General features: G+C 42.4%; 1 protein-coding gene across 1 annotated transcript in view; it reads left to right on the forward strand.

Moving 5' to 3' along the window:
* The first annotated feature begins 1,815 nt into the window (after positions 1–1,815).
* Positions 1,816–18,943, forward strand: part of ELOVL4 (ELOVL fatty acid elongase 4) — a 38,677-nt gene continuing 21,549 nt past the window's right edge. Inside the window, exon 1 of the mRNA XM_051616001.1 lies at positions 1,816–2,116. Coding sequence (XP_051471961.1) covers positions 2,020–2,116 — 97 coding nt within the window. The 5' untranslated portion in view covers positions 1,816–2,019. The remainder of the gene's footprint in view (positions 2,117–18,943) is intronic.

Here is an 18,943-nt window from a genome sequence, read left to right on the forward strand (position 1 = left end):
ATCTTGCCTAACATCAAGGACCATCAGGGAAGTGCAATCCTTCGTCATGTTGATTCATCCAGCAGCCCATTCTGTTTCAAACATGTGGCCAAGGCAAATGGCCATGTACCAATCTGAGGATTATGACTCACTCTTCTGGTTTCCTTTTCATTTAAATTATAATGATTAAACAAACAAACAAACAAAATGAAGTTGTGCTTTAGAGGATGCCAAATACACATCCAGTTTATAACTGCTCAACAATCCAGTGTAGTGGTTTCACCTGAAGGAGGCACAGGAACCACAGCTAATGCTACACTGCCTGCAGCTTGGGAAGCAGCTTGGTGTTCACCATGCCCTGCCCAGTGGCAGATCCATTTCAGAGCTCTCATCAGACCTCCTGCCATGATCAGTGCCATCAAAACAAAATGTAATTCAAGGCAGTGCAATTCATGCAGATTTTTGATTGTCTCTTCTCATGTGCAAGAAGTAGCAGCTGTCCATACACCAGCATGCTGAAACCTTGCTCCAGATCCAGCTTTCAGGCAGCATTGGGGTAAATTGGACACTCTGTCCATCCAGGCCTCCAGGGGTTGGCATAGCCCCTCTTCCTTTTCCCAGTGCAGGTGATTCCTACTCCCAAACACCTGCTGGTTTCCAGGCTCCAGGCGCAGCAGCTCTGCTCACAGCGGAGTAACGAGGCACGGCCGGGGAGCCTCTCCCATCCACAGGGCCAGGATCGCAGCTGCCAGGGTGGTCCGGGAGCTGGGCGGGGGGTGACTCACCCAGGAGGAGGAGTGGGAGCTGTGCTCACCGAGACTGAGGGACAAGGAGTGACACAGCTGCTGGTGCACTGGGAGAGGGAGAAGCCGATACCATCTGATCTGCTGTCTGCCAGGAGGAAAGCTGGGGTGGAGCAGCTCCCCTCCTGCCCCTCCGTGGGGAAACCCACCCTGGGGGTGTCACGCAGCCGCTCGCACAAGGCAGGCCGTGGGAGAGGGAGGCAGACAGGCTGGAGAGGGAGAAGCGACTGGTGTGCCCACACCAGGCAGAGTTTGTTGGGGGGGTAACACGGGGTGCCGGATGGAGACTGCGCCTGCAGCCCTGCTGGCCTTTGCCACCGAGGCTCCTTCTCCCGCAGCCCCCAGGAACGGTCCAGGCTGGAAAAACCTCTCTGCGCCACGAAGTGACCGCCACGCCGCGGCCGGGAGATGGGGCGGGTGTGAAAGGCACCTCGGTAGCACCCGGAGGAGGCTGGACAGGTTTCTGGTCAGAGGGAAAGGCCACGAAGCACCGCGCAGGGCGGGCAGGGAGGCCGCGGGGCCCCGCCGCGGCTGCGGGTGGGTCGGTGCCGGGAGGGGAGCGGGGGCAACAGACACCTCCGGGTGCGCAGCTCGAGGTGAAGGCCCGTCCGCCCAGGGGGAGCGAGAGGGGAAGGAGCGCGGCGGAAAGGGGGGGAGGAAAAAAAAGAAATAAAAGTTGTCTGAAATATTTATTTCCCCGTCTGGTAAAAACAAGACTGTTTGGGAACTAAAGACAAACAAGCACCTCTTCCCCTCCCCCCCCGGATACCCTCTGGGGGAGCAGAGGCGTCCCCGAGCCAGGCCCCGCAGCCCGCCCGGCCGCCCCGCACCTGCAGCCGCCGCCGGGCCCCGCACCGCGCCTGCGCAGCCGGGCCGGGCCGCGCGCCCTGCGGGGCAGCCCGCGGGCAGCCCGCGCGGTCACGTGACGGCAGCGCACCGCACCGGGCGCTGCGGACGGAGCTGCGGAGCCGCCGCGCCGGGCAACCCCCCCCTCCCCGCTCCATCCCCATCCTCCATCCCGCCCGCCTCCGCCTCCGCGCCCTCCTCCCTGCCCGCGGGGCGCGGGAGCCGGTGACGGGAGCGAGGCGGAGTCTGGAGGGAAGATAGCGAGAGATAGAGATTTAAATCACATCCCCGGCTGTAGAAGGGGCAGCAGCAGCAGCAGCCCCGGCGCAGAGGCACGGACGCGCGCGCCGAGAGAGGTCTGCCGGCTCCGCCGCTGCTGCTGCTGCTCGCCATGGGTGCCGCCGCCGAGCCCCCCCGCGCCATGGGCCTGGTGTCCAGCGTGGTGAACGACACCCTCGAGTTCTACCGCTGGACCTGGAGCATCCGAGGTAACGCGCCAGGGCGGCCCCGCCGGCAGCGCCGGCCCCGCCATCGCCCCCCGCCCGCCGCCGCCGCCGGGGCGCAGCGCTTCAAAATGGCTCCGTCTCCCTGGAGACGCGGCCGGCGCCGCGGGGGGCCGGGGCAGCGGGCGGCCCTGGGCAGCCGGGCCTGTCACCGCGGCGGGCAGCCGGGCCCCTCCGCGCCGGCTTCTCCTTCTCGTCGGGGCGTGCTTGGGTGCTTTGCCTGTTTATCTCTCTTAATCCCCGCGTAACGGCCCGCGGTGCGCGGGGCATCGCTTGGTGGCAAGGTGAGGGTGTCCCCGGGCGCCTGTGGGCTGGACGTGGCAAAATCCGCTTCCCAGAGTCGTCATTCCTCTGGTTCCCTCTCGCCGCAGCGTGCCTCGGGTTGGTCTTACGGGAATGTGGTGTCGGAGGTAAGCGAGGCCCTCAGTAATTCCTGCCGGAGCTGCCGCAGCCTTCGGCTTCTGCGGCAGGTGTGAGTCCTGTGACAGCGTCCCACGGCGTTCAGCAGATTAAATGAGGAGATATTGTTTCCGTCCGTGCAGAAGCTTTTTCGTTTTGTATTAAGTGCGTTTGGTTTGGTCCTGCTGGTTTTGGTTTTCAATATGCTCCGTTTTTTTGTGCTGACACCCCATGACTGCAGTGTGGAAGATGCTGAAGGAAGAGAAAATGACCTGGAATATGGAAAAATGTGAAAAAGCAACTTTGAGTGCTGGGACAGCAGATGAGATGGTAACTTGCTACAATGACCAGCAGTCCTGGAAGTGCTGGTCAGCGTGAATGGCTCCCGCTCGTTGGCCAAACGAAACGAGTGGGGCACCATAGCTGCTGTTCTGAGTAGCCTCGGGCAGTTGACAGAAGAGCCACTTCTCTGGATGTTTTCTTCATTTTTCAGTTGTCCACACAGCAGTGAGATCTTAGGCTATCTCGATTTAAACCTAGAAATACCTGGAGCAAAAAAAACTGTGGAGCGAAGGCACCCATGGATGTATTTTGTGGCATTATGATAAGTGAGAATGTGCGGCCTCCGTTACAGCTGGGAAGCTCGCTGAATCAGCAGTCTTTTCCAGCCCCCTCCCTTCTGCCATCTGTCAGATAATAAATTAATCTTATGTTATAGATGGAGGGAGCTCAATTATTTTTTTTTTTTCCCCTCCCTCAATTTGCCTTCCCAGCCTATCTCCTGGTTTGTTTGGCTTTTTTGCTGTATTTTAAAAATTAAGCCTGCATGCATGTTTCTTCTGTTTCTAAAACCCGCCAGAATATGAGATCAAATAAAAATGCTTGCAGCAGCACTGCGTTGTAATCTACCAGTGTCTGCTCTCTGCCTCTTGCAACATACAGTTGTTCATAGAGTGCCAGCTAATGCATGAAAGAGATGCTCTTCTAGCCAATTGGTAGCATTTTCAGGTGAATGTAAAAAAAGATGTGGGTACAAAATTGATATCCTTAAGGGTTACTTGATTGTTTTGGAAAAAGACTTCCAAGTTCTGCTGTTTCCGTAACTTTAAATGTGCTAGTAAAGACTGTATATAGACCGTGTTTGTTGTAAGCAAAAACAATCAGAGGAAAAAAAAAGGGATGAAAGACAAGTTTATGTAAGGAATGTGAAGATAAGTAACTTCACGAATACTACATCTAGAACAAACTCTTTATTTCTTTCTCCTGTTTCTTTAGAGAATGTTAAGCAGTTGTAGGGTGACATTGTGATGGCACCTAAACTATGCTCAATTCTTTTATTCATTTACTAATGCAAAATTTTAAATTTTTACTCAAAGTTGAGTACTGTTGCTGTTAACACAGGATTCCAGTGTCATGAAGTAATTAATCAGTTGCATGTTCTGTAAGAGATTCAGAGCATCTTCTTCAGGTTCTGGATTGGAGTGGATCCCTGCAAGGATAGTTTTGGATAGAGCCTAAGCCACATCAAAGCACGTTACTGTTCTTGTTTGTACTCAACAGTATGTAAAACAAGGTCCTTCTGTAGTTTTTACAGTCAGGTATGGATATGTGGAACACGTTATAGGACACAGTGTAGTAACAAGGTAGCTCTGGATAAGAAATTGTCATTTCTGAGGCAATGCTGCATTGCCTTTAAATTAAATTGTATCTTAATGCCCTAAGTTCTGCTTCAGTACCTCCTGGCTTTGCTGCTTTTCTGCATGTGTCTCCATTTGCCATCTGAGTGGTTATATGTTAAAATCATCAATTCAGCATTGTTAAGTGAATTCATGCAATTCACCCTTGTGTCAAGAACTACAGCAGTGATGTTGCTCAACAGAAAACGCAAATTATGGCATGCAAGATCATTGCCTAATGTTCAATATCATTAAGTAAAAAACTATACCACGCAGCAAAGTTGCTCAACAAATTATGCTATGCAATAGCATTACACAATAAATCATACTGAAACACTACTACACAGCAAAATTACACAATAAAATGTGAAGAAATTTTATTCCCACTACTACTCCTACACGAAAACTTATCATTCATGTAAAACCGAATTTACTTGTTCTCTGAAGTTGTCCCCTTTTTTTATTGGATATCCAAGTCTGTCTATAGCTCTTTCCTCGGTATTCAGCAGGATTGTCCTAATAGCAGGTGTTTTCTAGTGCTGCCATGCATTGCTTTGATGAGACTTGTGTAGAACTGTGCCAGAACATCCCTCTGAGTCTTGTGCTGCTTTATTTTTGTGCTGTAAAGATTTGGTCTTTTGCCTCCCCTGCTTTGTGCTATTTAAAAAGCCATCAACCTTTTCTGAGACCAAAAATACCCTGAAAAAACAAGTATATGATGAGCCTAACTGGATTTTTTTTAAAAAATGATGTCACCATTTTCTTAGCATTAAGCATGCTATCTAAAGATGGATTGTTTGTGGTTTTGATTTTTTTAAAAATCTTGTGTTTGGGAATAGCAACAGTATTCTGTGACTTTTTCCCCACATATATTAACAAATACAGTTTCAGCTTTAGCTTAATGGTTTTGCTTGTTAATTTGTTGAAAAACTAATTATTTTTTTTCCCTCTCCTTCCTTGACTATTTTTAGACATCTTTAATGAAAGTCTAAAATCCAATGTAACTGTATATTCACCTGAAAAGGATGAAGGAGGTAATTTAGTAAGACATAAACTTCAAGGAGAAGTGGAAAGGACAAAAGCATGGTCTTAGCCTTCATCAGGAGGAAAAAAGAGTGGTCAGTGGGACAGTTACTATCAGGAAAGTTTATCTAGGAATTCCATGCCATCATTTCTGGAAGGGCATGGGACCAGCTACAGGTAATACGTAGGGCAGGGCTTCCTTCTTTCTCTTGGCTCAGATAGCTGGTTGGGGTTAGATCAGCCAGGAAGGATTAAGGGTATGATTAGATGACTGAGCAAGTGACTTAAAGGGAGGTTCCAGGCTGAGTCCAGGGGAAACTATTAAGGTGAATAGCTCAGGACACAATCCAGGAAAGAATAAATTAGTAATCTCAAAACATGGGTGAAGAGAGCATTGGCAGTTGGAGAGGGGGAGTAGGAGGATGTGGCTCAAAAAGTAGATTTGTGAAACCATTTGTCAAAAGGATTTATTTTAGAGGAAGTCATTAATTTGAATATGTCAAGCAAAAGACAGAAGGATTTACTGACTTTGGGTGAGAATTATTGTTCTTGGAGCTCAAAATTAAAAGGAGGCAGGCCAGCCACGTGGGACTGCTTTGGAACAGTAACTATTTACAGCTGTTGCAGTTAATAAGATTACAGATTTTTTCCATCAGGAGGAAAGGAGAGAGGAGAAAGATGCAAACTTTCACTTTAGTGGTAGGATAGTCTTCTGAGTGGCATCTTGTTCAGGGACAATATCAGTTGTAGCTTTTATCAGTCAGTGTAAGGCGATGAGGAATGTACAGCTGCTTGCCTTAGAAGTTAACCAGTGGAGCAGCTTCCGTGGGAACTCATATTGCCATTTTTTTTTTTTTGCCAGGAAGAACTTGGGACTAAGTTAAAAATGCTCAGGAGGTTCAGGTTCAGTTTCTTTTTCAGTCCAGGGAATAGAACTGGAAGAAAATGTTTCTTCTTCACTTGTTCCTTTCCCCATGCAGAAACCAGGTATGACCAAAGGATTCTGAATGTTTATGCTTCAGGAAAGTTCATCGGGGTGGTTAGCAGAACAGTCAGAGTGGTAGTACCACCTTGTAGTATATGAGGACTTGTGCCAAAGCTGTAGCCAAGTAGAATCCCAATTCAGGTCTTCAGAGGGTGATGATTGGGCAGAGAGAACAGAGGGTGAGATAAAGGTTCATGGAACCTGTTTCACAGAGACAAAGCAGAATGTGTTTCTAAGCTTTCGGAGGGCTGGCTGAGCATCAGACTTGGTGATTTGGCATGATACTTATCTTGTAGGTAGAATTTTCTTCTCAAGGGAACAGTTTTTTCAATCTGTGACCATGACTGGGTAAAACACAAGAATTCAACAGGAAGAAGCACGCCAGAAACTGGAGAAGCTAGTGTAACTGGGCTTGGCTGTCTTGTGGTATGAAGACAAAGGAAAACCTGTGGCAGAAGCAACACTTGGAGAAATTGATTACAGAAGTAAATAATGTTAAAAGCTAGGTTATGTGAGTCTATTGTCAACTAAACTGAGCAATAGGAGCATCCCAGTTTACTTGATTTGTTTCATCAAGCACCACATTTAACTGCCTTTCAGTGGAGGGAGGGACTTCTTTACTGAAGAAAAAACAGCTGTCATTATTTAAGACAATTTGCTGGGTGTTTGAGTGAAATCCCACCCACATTTCATCACCAGGAGATTTTATCAGATTGCAGAACTCAAAAGACAATTGGAACAAAACAGATACCAAGCATCTTTGGAAATGGAAGCATCATTCAGAAGAGTACATTGCTGAAGTGGATATATCTGCTTAGAGAGTTTTGATCACCAAGCTTCAAGAACTTGAGCCTGATGGAGTAGCCTGAAGCAAAAGCTACTACTATGGACTGAATTGTGAATGTAGGGAGTTCTCTTTCCTTAAATGAAGGAGGAGGAGTTACAGGTCATCACCTGCAACTCTTAGTTCCAGTGAAGAGATGAAACACAAAAAAGACCTTCAGGGAGCACCAGTAAGAATGTAATATGAACTGTTTCAGTACTCACTGGCATATTCCAGAAGCAAAAGGAAATGTTTGGACAAAATGGCAAGAATATGACTGAACTTCTAAAAATTCCTTTTAAGACTGTATCTTGAAATCTTTGGAGGAAATTGAGGCATGTCTTTTTTTTTAAATTAATGTTACAGCATCAGTACTCTGCAAGTTAATCAGTTCCCTTCACAGTAGCTTTCGTCTTTATTCTTATTGCTATTTGAGAGTGTATGGGGGAGAGGAGGCTTTTGGGCTCCTCAGCAGTGCTTCTGGCAGACTTAAGGTTCTTCTCATCCTCCCGCTGACTGTACATAGTTATCTCAGAGGGCTGGAGCACCTCTGCTATGAAGACAGGCTGAGAGTGTTGGAGTTGTTCAACCTGGAGAAGAGAAGGCTCTAGGGAGACATCTCTTCCAGTACCTGAAGGGCCTACAGGAAAGCTGGGGAGGGGCTTTTTACAAGGGCTTGTAGTGTTAGGATGAGGGGTAATGGTTTTAAACTGGAAGAGGGTAGATTCAGATTAGATATTAGGAAGAAATTTTTTTTCTGTGAGGGTCGTGAGACACGGGCACAGGTTGTCTAGGTAAGCTGTGGCTGTCCCCTCTCTGGAAGTGTTCAATAACAGGTTGGATGGGACTTTGAGCTACCTGTTGTAGTGGGACATGTCCCTGCAGGGCGGTTGGAACTAGATTATTTTTAAGGTCCTTTCCAATCTAAATCATTCTATGATTCTATAAAATAAGATCTTGTGAATGGAAAAAGGTTGGTTAACTGCTTTATACAGAGTTTAAGCATGCTGATCACATGACCCTAGTATTGTATAATAATAGAATGGTTTGGGTTGAAAGGGACCTTAAAGATCATCTAGTTCCAACTACACCTTCCACTAGGATCAGGTTGCTCAGAACCCCATCCAGTCTATCCTTGAACACTTCCAGGGATGAGACATCCAAAGTTTCTCTGGGCAATGTGCTCCAGTGTCTCACCACCCTCACAGAAAATATTTTTTTCTAATATCTATATCTACCCTCTTTCAGCTTAAAAGCGTTACCCCTTATCCTGTCACTACACGCCCTTGTCTAAGTCCCACTCCAGCTTTCCTGTAGCCCCTTCAGGTACTGAGAGGCCGCTATAAGTTCTCCCTGGAGTCTTCTCCTCTCCAGGCTGAACAACCCCAACTCTCTCAGCCTGTCTTCATGGGAGAGATGCTCCAGCCCTCTGATCATCTTTATGGCCCTGCTCTGGACTCGCTCCAGCAGCTCCATGTTGTTCTTGTGTTGTGAACTCCAGAGCTGGACACAGTACTCCAGGTGGGTTCTCACAAGAGTGGAATAGAGGGGGAGAATCACCTCTCTTGACCTGCTGGCCATGCTTCTTTCAATGCAACCCAGGATACAGCTGGCTTTCTGAGCTGCCGGCATGCATTGCTAGCTCTTGTTGAGGTTCTTATTAACCAACATCCCCAGGTAGCTACTGCAGAAGGCCAAGTGATTAGATGTTTAAAATTGCAGCACACTTTAAATTACTCTAGTGGAGTTCTCAGCAGATCATGTTTCTCAGCTAAGGCTGCATGCCATTAGTGAGGTGCAAATCAGCATGTCATCCTGGAGCCACTTACTGCAATGAGGTGAAGAATTCTTGAGTGGTTAAAATATCTGTGGCTTGAACCAGATGCATTCATCCTGTGGACTGCACTGGTTATGTAAATTGAATTAGCACAGTGATTGAACTCTTAGGTAGCTGTCCAGAGGTGGAAAAAGTTGACTAGAAGTTGATCATGGTACTAGTCATTCTGTGTTCATGCTGTGCTTAGGGGTGAAGAGGCATGTAGGAGGGCTGTCGTTATAGCTAAGGAAGACCAGAGAGGTCGTATTCAGGGCAGCTATGCTGTAGTATCCTCTGCAACCAGGAAAGACTGTCAAAGGCTGCACAAGGACCATTAGTAGAGGAAGGTGTAGAAAACTTAGGATGTGTTTCATTTTAAGGTCTTGTAGATCAGATACCATTAGGAGTGGGTGAAACAAGACTGCTTTTTCCTATGTATAAGTCCAGACAGGTTTTTGGAGTAACTCAGTTCATATGGAAAGGATTAATAGAGAATTAAAATTAAAGGAGAATAAATGAAAAAGCACCAAATGGCTGTGGAGATAATTTTGGAAGGAAGAATTTGCTAGGATGCAAGAGTAGGGGGGGTGAAAAAGCCTGGGGTATGTACTGGAGAATTTTTTGAGGTAAGGGAAATGGAGCTAAATGTGAATGGTGTCAAAAACTGAAGTTAAATGATGGTTCATTTGGCTAAGAAGAATTTGCCGTAAAAAGTAAGAGTTTTCGCTTTTAAAGAGTGTTGCTATGAGTGGAGTGTGTGTGGAGCACAGAAATTGGGACAGTGGGCTTTTGAGGGCAGGTCTGATACAGAACATAGAATGTAAAGGGTGGCTACCAAGAAGATGGAGACTCTCTGTTTACAGGGAGTCACATGGAAAAGGCAAGGGGTAATGAGCACAAGTTGCTCCTGGGGAGATTGATTGGACACAAGAGGTAAACATTTCACCATGAGGACAATCAAATGTTGGAATAGTCTCCCAAGGGAAGTGGTATATTCTCCCACATTGAACAGTTGTAAGTCTCAGCTTGACAGGATGCTGAGCCATCTGATATAACCTGTAGTAGTAGCTTGAAAGGTTGGACCAGATGATCCTTGAGGTCCCTTCCAACCTGGCATTCTATGATTCTATGATTTCTCTGACTAATAAGCTGCTTTATGACAGGGCTTTGCTTTCTAAGGCTGTATTTGAAAACAAAGTTGAAGCTACCATTGCATTTCATAAGGAGCTCGTGTGTGACACTATCTGACTGACATCTCCTTTAGGAAGATGTAGATGAGGGATACATAGTTTCTGGATCTTGTTTAGGTGGCAAGAGTGTACAACCATGCTGAGTTTTGTCAAGACTCGAGTGCTTTTAGGTGTACAGGCTTCAAGGACTTGTGGCATTTTAAGGACATAAATAAAGACAGCCCTGAAGTTCAGGTCTGCCAAGACTAAAGTGTCAAGTCTGTGGAGATTTTCAGGGCTGCACCCTAGACTGTAGGTAAAGCAGCAAGTAGCTCCAAGGCAAGCCTAGAGATCAATCAAGTACAACATGTTTTGTATTAACTCCCATTGTGTGTGCTTGGATCTCAAGATAAACACAAACTAGTTTGCCTTTATATCATGGAAGGTGAGGGGGAATAAACAACCTCAATTTGGCTTGCATTTGATGCAAGATAATGGCATGCTTGTGGGCATTAACTGCTCTTGGTCATGTCGGGTTAACTCCCTTATGTACCTGCAACTCAATTCCTTCCCTCATGTACTTGAATAATTTCAGTGGTTCCTTAACTCCTGCCCTGGAGTGCTCTTTCTCTCTGTGGCATTGTGTCTGCTTACACCATGAGATGCTTCCCTAGTTTACCTCATCTATCCACCGCTCACATGTACTCCTCTGTTTCAGTGCAGTTGTGGACTCTTGACTCTTTGGTTTGTTTCCATCATATTTTCTTATTCCTCTTATCTCTTTCTGCGTTATCTCAGAAGTGTCTTCTTCCAGCTCTATGTTATGCTTCAGTTGGCATGTTTGACTATGGTGTTTTTCTGTTCATTTTTTTTTTGTTTTTATCTGCTTATAGGTGTCATCTCCTCATTTCCCTCTCACAGTTGTAAAAGATGTGAGAAATTGTTTTATTGCTTTCTATGTGCTCACAGAATGTTGCTGGAAGAAGGGAATTCATAAGCCATATCTTTCGCTTTTTCTGTTGAGACAGTAGATCTTACCTCTCTACACAAGAATTTATGTCCTATTCATAGAGCATAATTGTAACACCTTTTTTTTTAACGTTTTAAGATACTCTAAAGGAAAAAAAAAAATAGGGGGTACAGGTGCTAAACTGAGTAGATGGGCTGTGGATAAGAGACTTCATCTTTTCTGAGTTTGCTTTTAATATTTAGTGGTTTACCAGGAGCAGATGTGCCCAGTAGAAATACTTACACATAGGGTACCCAAAAATGCTTTCATCTTCAGGTCAGATTTTCTTCTATTCTGTCTAATCTCAGTTTCAGTAATCAATGAATTTCTGAAAACTGAACTGAAACTGTATTGCAGAAACCATTAAAGAAGCTTCGAATTATGGGGCACATATTGCCATGAAGGTAACACAACTGTAGAAAGTGAAGAGACTTAGTTGTAGCAGTCATTTGGGTATCACATTATTCAGCTGCCAAAGTTACTGTTTTGCTACTGTATACTTAGTGAGTGGAAGGTTCAAACACTAATCATTCTTCAGATCATCTTTGGGTCTAAGAACATGTTATCATTCAGTTCATGTTTTGAAAAGCAACATTTCAAAATGAGTCTCATTTTTTGGTGTTGGTTCTGCTATCCACCACCCCCCCCACACCCCACCTCCTCCCCCCCCGATTTGACATCTTTAGTGATGTTGAAGATATGTTGAGGAAATAAGTTCTAAATGTTTTGCAGTGTTATTTTTCTTTGGAGGCTTTGAGTAATGTACTTGTGTTAGACTAGCAAGAGATAGAATGCAATGCATAACTGTAAATTTTACTTCTGCCCCTGAACTTTGGAGATAAGAACTAATATATTTCAATAATTCTTACTGTAGTTTTCACTCAAAACAGAATTCCCACCTCCCAGAATTTTGTAAAACCAGATAACCAACATCCTCATTGTGATGCAAACTGAAAAAAAAACATTTCCTGTTTAGTTAAACATCTGTATCATCTGCTGTATTAGAACATTAGCAAGACATGTATCTGTGCTGAACGTACTGTCCTGTGTGTGCTGTATATGTAATATCTCTCTCTACGGTGGGGAAGGCCCTGCAGAGTTATTATTAAGCTGTTATTAATAATCCTTCACATTTTTCATGGATGTTAGCTTCTAACTAAGGAAATCTAATGAAAAAAATGTCTGTGCAGCAAATTCATTCTATGATCATCCCCTTTGGCTTTATAAAACACTGAATCATACTAGGCAGGCCAGTTGTCTAATCTGTTATTGCAACATTGAATGTGCATAAATCCTGTGTTTATATTGCTACTTACTGATACCCTTACAACTATTTTCATAGTACCAGAATCCCCCACTTTTCTGTGAAGTAATGACATCTCCAGTCTGAGCTCTCAGAAATACAGTTTTGACTAAAACCAGAGATGTTTGATTAAAATTTCAATAAAGAAAATGCTGTAGAAGGAATGTTTGTTGAAGTGTGTTTATGCAGCACTTTTATATCTTTAGAAATACAGATACATGGGCCGGATCATAGTTTTCTGCAACTAGTTCATAAAACTGCATCCCAGGGGTTGGTGGGGAAAGTTGGTTTTCTTGATTTGTAACCTGAAACGTTTAAGAAAAGGCATGCAGGTATTACTGCACTGGGCATGCAGCTTCTTTTTGTGATGGTTGGCAAAGTAAGATTTGACAAATGATTGAATGTTAATGTGCCTCACGTGCTTACTATCTTGCAAATCTTGTGTAAGCTTCAATGAGGATTATATTTTTATTATTCCTTGAAGCAGTGTGTTTGCCCTGTCCTCATAAATCATCAGCGGAGGTGGTAAATAAAGAAAAAATTGAACAAGACAATTTCTTAGACTTGGCAAACATGAGATTTGATGGTGAATTGGTACGGCTCCTGAACTTCATAAGAATTCCATTATTATCCTTGTCTTGAAACAAAGACAACATAGTATTAGTGATTAATTGATGGGGGTCCCTAGAAGAATAAAATGCTAGTTAGAATAATGGAAATACTGGTTAAAATAATATGACCTTTTAACAGCAAATTGGGGATTAGGCATTCCTGTTACTTTAATGGAAGTTTATGAAACACATGCTTATTACACACGTGTTCATTAGCTACAGGAGATGTTCTTCTTAGCTGTGTGGTATTATGGTTTATGTTGCTGTATGTAGCCGTAAAGAAGACTAGTCAGTTACAAAGCTCTGAAATTTAAACCACAGCCAGAGCTGGTTACAGGCAGTACCTGTTAGTCCTTTCTGTAGTCGTTTTGGTTTTGGGGCAGGCATCTCTTATTTCTGAGTGCATCAGGATTGATACAGCTTAATCTGAAAACTTTTAAAATCTCTGGGTTTTGTTGTTGGTTGTGAGGTTTTTTTTGTTTTGGCTTGGGTTTTTGTTTTGTTGTGTTTTGTTTTTTTTCAGAGCATATACTTTCATTGTGCTTAAGACTGAATATTTTTATTCTTGCATCTTAGCTTGATGTTTATTGCTTGTTAAAACAATAAGGCTTTCTATAAAATGTTGACATCTCTTGTTCTTGGCTCCCTAGAATTAGTTTGTGCTTGGCTAGTTAAAGTGTGAGGATAGACAAAATACTTAACTCACATTTCTGTTCATTGTTGAAGATCAAAGTAAATGTTTTCTCTGTAGTGTTCTCTATTTTTAAAAATAATTTTAATCAGGCCAGTTGTTGGGCTTTTTTGTGTCAGGTTTTGGAACTTTTGACCATACAGCATAGTGTGTATGTCATCATTAACTTTCCAAGTACCGTTCCTCTGCTTTCTTGCCAATCATAACAATCACTGATGCTGTGATGTTATTGTGATAACACAGAATTCTTCTGAGAGGGGAAGTGGAACTTAATTGGAATGGCTAATTTTCCCTGTCAAGCAGGTGCAAGGCTGACTTAAATGTTTGTAAAGTATTCAGAGAAGAGCCATGAAAATTATTAAGGGATTGGAAAATATGCCTTCAGGTGTTTCTTTAAATAAAATAAAAAACAAAACAACCTGGTAACTGCTTATGACTACCTAAATGATGATGAAAAAAATGGATAAAAGATGGATCCTCAGTCTAGCAGAGAGAAGTATCACTAATTAGTTAAAATTTAATTCTAATTCCTTTGGATTTAGGGAGCTCATTTATGCAGTAGTCTAGTTAACAGTTTACAGCAAGCTGTTGTATGTTCTACTGGGTTCTCTGCCTCTGAAAAGACATATCCTAAGTAGAATGGGAAATTCTTCTGAGGAAGATCTCTTAGCTAAAACATGCATTAAGGGAAGTTTCTTGGCCTTTGATTGCAGATTATACTAGATTGCTGTGTTCCTGAATTAGGTGCAGGTATCTTTGACCCTGTCAGACTCTTTAGAAATACACGTAGTGCCAGAAGACCACAGATGTTGCCAAGTATGAAAAGTGAGAAAGAAGCATAAACTGGACATTCCTTTTGTCCCAATCCTTTTGTTTTCCTGGAGCAATCTGTCTGCACAGTCCTTGCTAGGAGGACAGAGACTTTTTTCTGATTGAAACAAGAGTGAGACTGTAGGCATGTTATTTAGATAATGCCCTGGCTTCAGTCCTCTATCATAGGAGAAAAATTGGTGATCTGAGATAACTGAGGATTAGAGTGCAATATCTGCAATGAATAATCAATATCAAAGCAGACAAGTTGATTCAAGCACTGTATACCTTTAGAAGATTTTTTTCATTTGGGGCTCTATAAACTGCTCTATTACAGTTGTTATAAATAAGTGAACAGAAAATTTTAACTTCTGTAAGAATTCAGACAAAGGTGTATGGCCTCTCAGTTTTGACTCTGCAACAGTACTTCTCTAGCAGTTTTCAGTCTCAAGCCCATGTAGTTAGTTGTGTACTGTTTTAAAAGCTTAGTCTATAGCTTCAGCTGGTGCTCCATTTGTACATTCTGCCGTTTTAGTTAGTCAAAGATTAAGCTTTTGTTGTGGAATCTCTAGAAAATGATCACCAGTAAATGTACTTCTGAGTGATTCTGATGCATGACTCTATTTAGTTTAGAAGTCTAGGGTCTAATCATGTAGATGCTTATTAGAGTTTACTTTCAACTGAGCCAATCTGCAGTAATTGTATAGCCACAGAGAACCTTATATTCACTTGTAAATATTTACAGGACTGAGACCGTATTTCTAATACAAATGCAGAAAGAGAAGTATGTTGTATAGATTATTAATCTGTAAACAGAAAGAAGCGGGGGGGAGGGGGGGGGCATTAAAAAACAGCAAAGGAATTTAATGTGAAAGCTTTGTAAACATTTTAAGGTGCATGAGGTTATGTTTCTTACATGTTTTCCTATATGATATGTTTTAATTTTGTAGTTATAGTGCTTCAGCTGACAAGATGTGTGAAACTCTTAGATAATTAAAACAGTGTACTTCATAGACCAATACTCCAGTTAGATAATACTGATTTGCCTTCCTTATATTGTGTAATTAAAATTTCACTCATTTAAGGAAATCTTCTTTAAATCCGAGATTGAGCTTTGCAAAGACTTCTTGTTAAAATAAACAGCGTGATCTACAGAGAGCTCTCACTGTTAAGAACCACTTTTAAACAGTCACCATCATTTCTGCAGTGTCTTTAGAAATGTAATTGGACAGATGGAGGTGCTGGATTGGCACTGTAAGTGTCTTTGCGCTGAGAATAGTATCAATAGCTATTAATAACTGTGAAAGGCTCTCTAGATAAATTAGTGAGTAGCGACCTTATAGCTACAGAATGCTATATGTCATTGAAGTAGCATAAGAAAAGTACAAATAAAGACTTACTAAGTGTTGATTTTTAGTCTAGTATGAATGTCAAAAGTATTGTATTTTAGTTATATAATACTTTCTCTAAAACAAAAAATAAAGGCAGAGATAGTCACCAGTGTACTGCTGCAGGATTTTTCCTGATGAAGGTAGGAGTGACTTCTACACGTTTGCTTATTTTTGAAGTTTGTCCTTCTTAAGGAAAGAAAAAAAAAATAGATCATAGGCTCAGTAACATGCAGGACACTACCATCTAAAATCCTAGCATTTGCATATTAAAAGCACTTACAGAAGTATCTTGTGATTTTTAACTTTAGATCACCATCAATGCAGCCTCACTTGTGGGAATTAACTTTGTTTGCCTTCCATATTGCAATATAGGTAAATTATGTCCTCTTTAGACGTTACAAAGGAGGATATTCAGTCCTTTTCACTGGTCCTTCTCTTGTTTTTGCTTTGGAGGAAGAGGTCAAAGAGGTTTATTAGTGTATTCCCTGTTAATTGCCCCACATAAAGAATTAAATCCTGCAAAGGTAGGTGCCTCAGGGCAATTTAAATTAGTTTTTTAATATAAAAGTAATATATGTTCTATTTCTTGTCTTTGCAATTTAAAATGTGTATACCCAAAATGACAGGGAAGCCTAGTGTATATAAATATTTCATTTTCTTTCCTTACATAACAGTGATTTTCTATCAAGTACATGTTAGCAGATGCCTTATTCTACTCTGGATTCACCTTTTCAATTGAGTGCAATTGCAAATGTTTGTTTTAAAACGTGTCCCACCTTAAAACAAACAAAAAAAGAAAAGGCAGCACTGTACTACAGGCTGTGGCATCACAAGAGACATTTTATTTGTGATCAAATTAGAATCTGGGTCTTAGGATTTGAAAGACAAACGCATTAATCCCCTGAAAGATTCAGTCAGTCTCTGTCAATTCTAATCAGGTAAAGGCATTGGTCGTTTTGCTTCAAAGCAGTTGGAGGGATTTTTTAATTTAGGGAGATGCCCTTTTTATTTCAAGCTTATTTCATCTTTCAGATAATAATGTACTTATTCCATATGAAGTACTGCAGAATTTAATACACTCATATGTCCCCTTCAGCTATCACAGTTCTCTCTAATTTGCAGAAATCATTTGTAGTCATCAGCACCAGCTAGTAAGTAGGACACAAAATTATGCTAGTTTTGCTAAAATGGGGTGGGGAGTGGGAAGGAGGAGGCTGTTGGGGCAGGTTGGGAGGTTTGTGATTTAAGCTGATGACTTAAGAGAGTGAATTTATCTTGGTTTAAAGGAGGGTATCTGGCAGGAACTTTGAAGCAAGGGTCTGCATGTAACTGTGTTTTCTGTGTAGAACATAGACAAGCAGGCTTACCTGGTAAACTGAAATGAAATTAGTTTTGTAATACCTTCTGTGCAACAGCAGCAGTGCATGGAGCTGGTTTAAAACTGAACAAATTAGTTTGCATTACCCAGGTGAGATCTTATCATGAACAAGTTTCTAAATCTAGCAAGTTCTGGGATGAGTAGTAGCATGTTTTCTAATGCCACAGTGGTAGTAGAAAATTATCATATACAGAGTATCCTAAATCCTCTTTAAATAAAGGCAAGGTATTGCTCATAGCACAGCAGGAATTAGAATAGACTTTTTTACTATCAATATGCTTCTGTTTTGGCCAGGATGTACTCCAGATCTGAATTGCCTACTGTATTCCTTCCCCTACAGTCATTTTTTGTTCAAAGTGTAATCATCTGAGGGAGAGTTCAGGTCCCCAAAATCCCCATCAGATTCCCTGGGCAGTGTGTTATGCAGTGTCAGTAAGATAGGCTTTTCTTGCAAATATTTGAAGACTTGTCTCTGAGATGTGGAGGCTCACTCTCCAAAAACCCTGTGCAGAGGGAAAGTAACAGGCTGAAACCATGATATAGGTATGGAAGTGTAATGGTAGCTGCCCAGATGCTTTTATGATGTTGTCTGAGTCAATTAAAGATATCTCTTGTTTTTCTCCAGGTGAGTTCTTCAATTTGTAATATTTGTGGAAAGTAGTTGAAAGGATTGTTTACAGTGGTGAGGAAGCATGAAGCAAAGCCTGCTTGCAGCTGGGCTTTCATAAAAGTTGTCCCTTTGTCTTTCCTTTCACCCTTTAGTGAATCCTCATTCTTCCCTCTAGAATCCTCTGTCATCTGCCACAAAAAGAAATCTGGAATAGGTCATGTTTTCCTCTTTTTCAGCATTGGGTGGTTACATTCAGCTCTCAGGTAAAATTCAGATCTTCCTTTTCAGGTTTTTCATATTGTCTCTTTAGCATTCAGGATTCCACGGAACACTGTGTTAGAAAACTGGAGACAGATTCTCTAATCCTTGCCTCTTTATATTGCTTAATGCAAGAAGGCTGGAAAAGCAACTGGTTCACTTGTCTCACCTGCTCTTAACTCTTTGCACACTACAGTGAAGTGAGATGCAGATTTCATTAAAGCGTGTCACACATTGGCTATATCCTGAGTTGTCTCTTAATTAAGAAATTACACCTTCTTGCTTGGGAGAGATGAGTCTTTGTCCATTACCTCATATCAGGTGGATGATGAGATTCTCCATTTCTCTTGTCTTTAAATGGTGTTTTATTTTAAAATGCAAATTTATAGAGTGATTGCAAAAAAAAAAGGCAGGAAATGAAGGGTAAGGGAGATAGTGTAATAATTGCTACACAGCAGTGTGTGTTCAGTTTCAATAGGTAATGTTCTGTGAGGTCTGGAGAATGTGGTTGTTCCTTTACATCCCAAGGCATTACACTGTACTATAAAGCAATTGTTCTCAGGTTTTAAAGAGAGTACATTATATTGCAACAGAAGTGTCTGTTCAGGGACTTGCTGAAAAGTAAGAGCTAACTATCTTTCTGCTCTCAGTTCTTTTTCATTGCCTATGTTTCTACAGCTGATCTATCTGAATTTTTTGCCACTCCCCCTTGTACTCCTTGCCCTGTCTTAACCTTAGCTTCTTTTGTTGGCTGTGGTCTCAAGGCTGACTCCCATCATTCTGGCAGCATCAGCCATGCTGAAGGTTTTGTGCATTAGGATGACTTCTGCCTTCTGGTGTTAACAGCCCTAAGGGAAGCA

Source organism: Apus apus, chromosome 3 (genome assembly GCF_020740795.1).
Source record: "Apus apus isolate bApuApu2 chromosome 3, bApuApu2.pri.cur, whole genome shotgun sequence".
Taxonomy (NCBI): Eukaryota; Metazoa; Chordata; class Aves; order Apodiformes; family Apodidae; genus Apus; species Apus apus.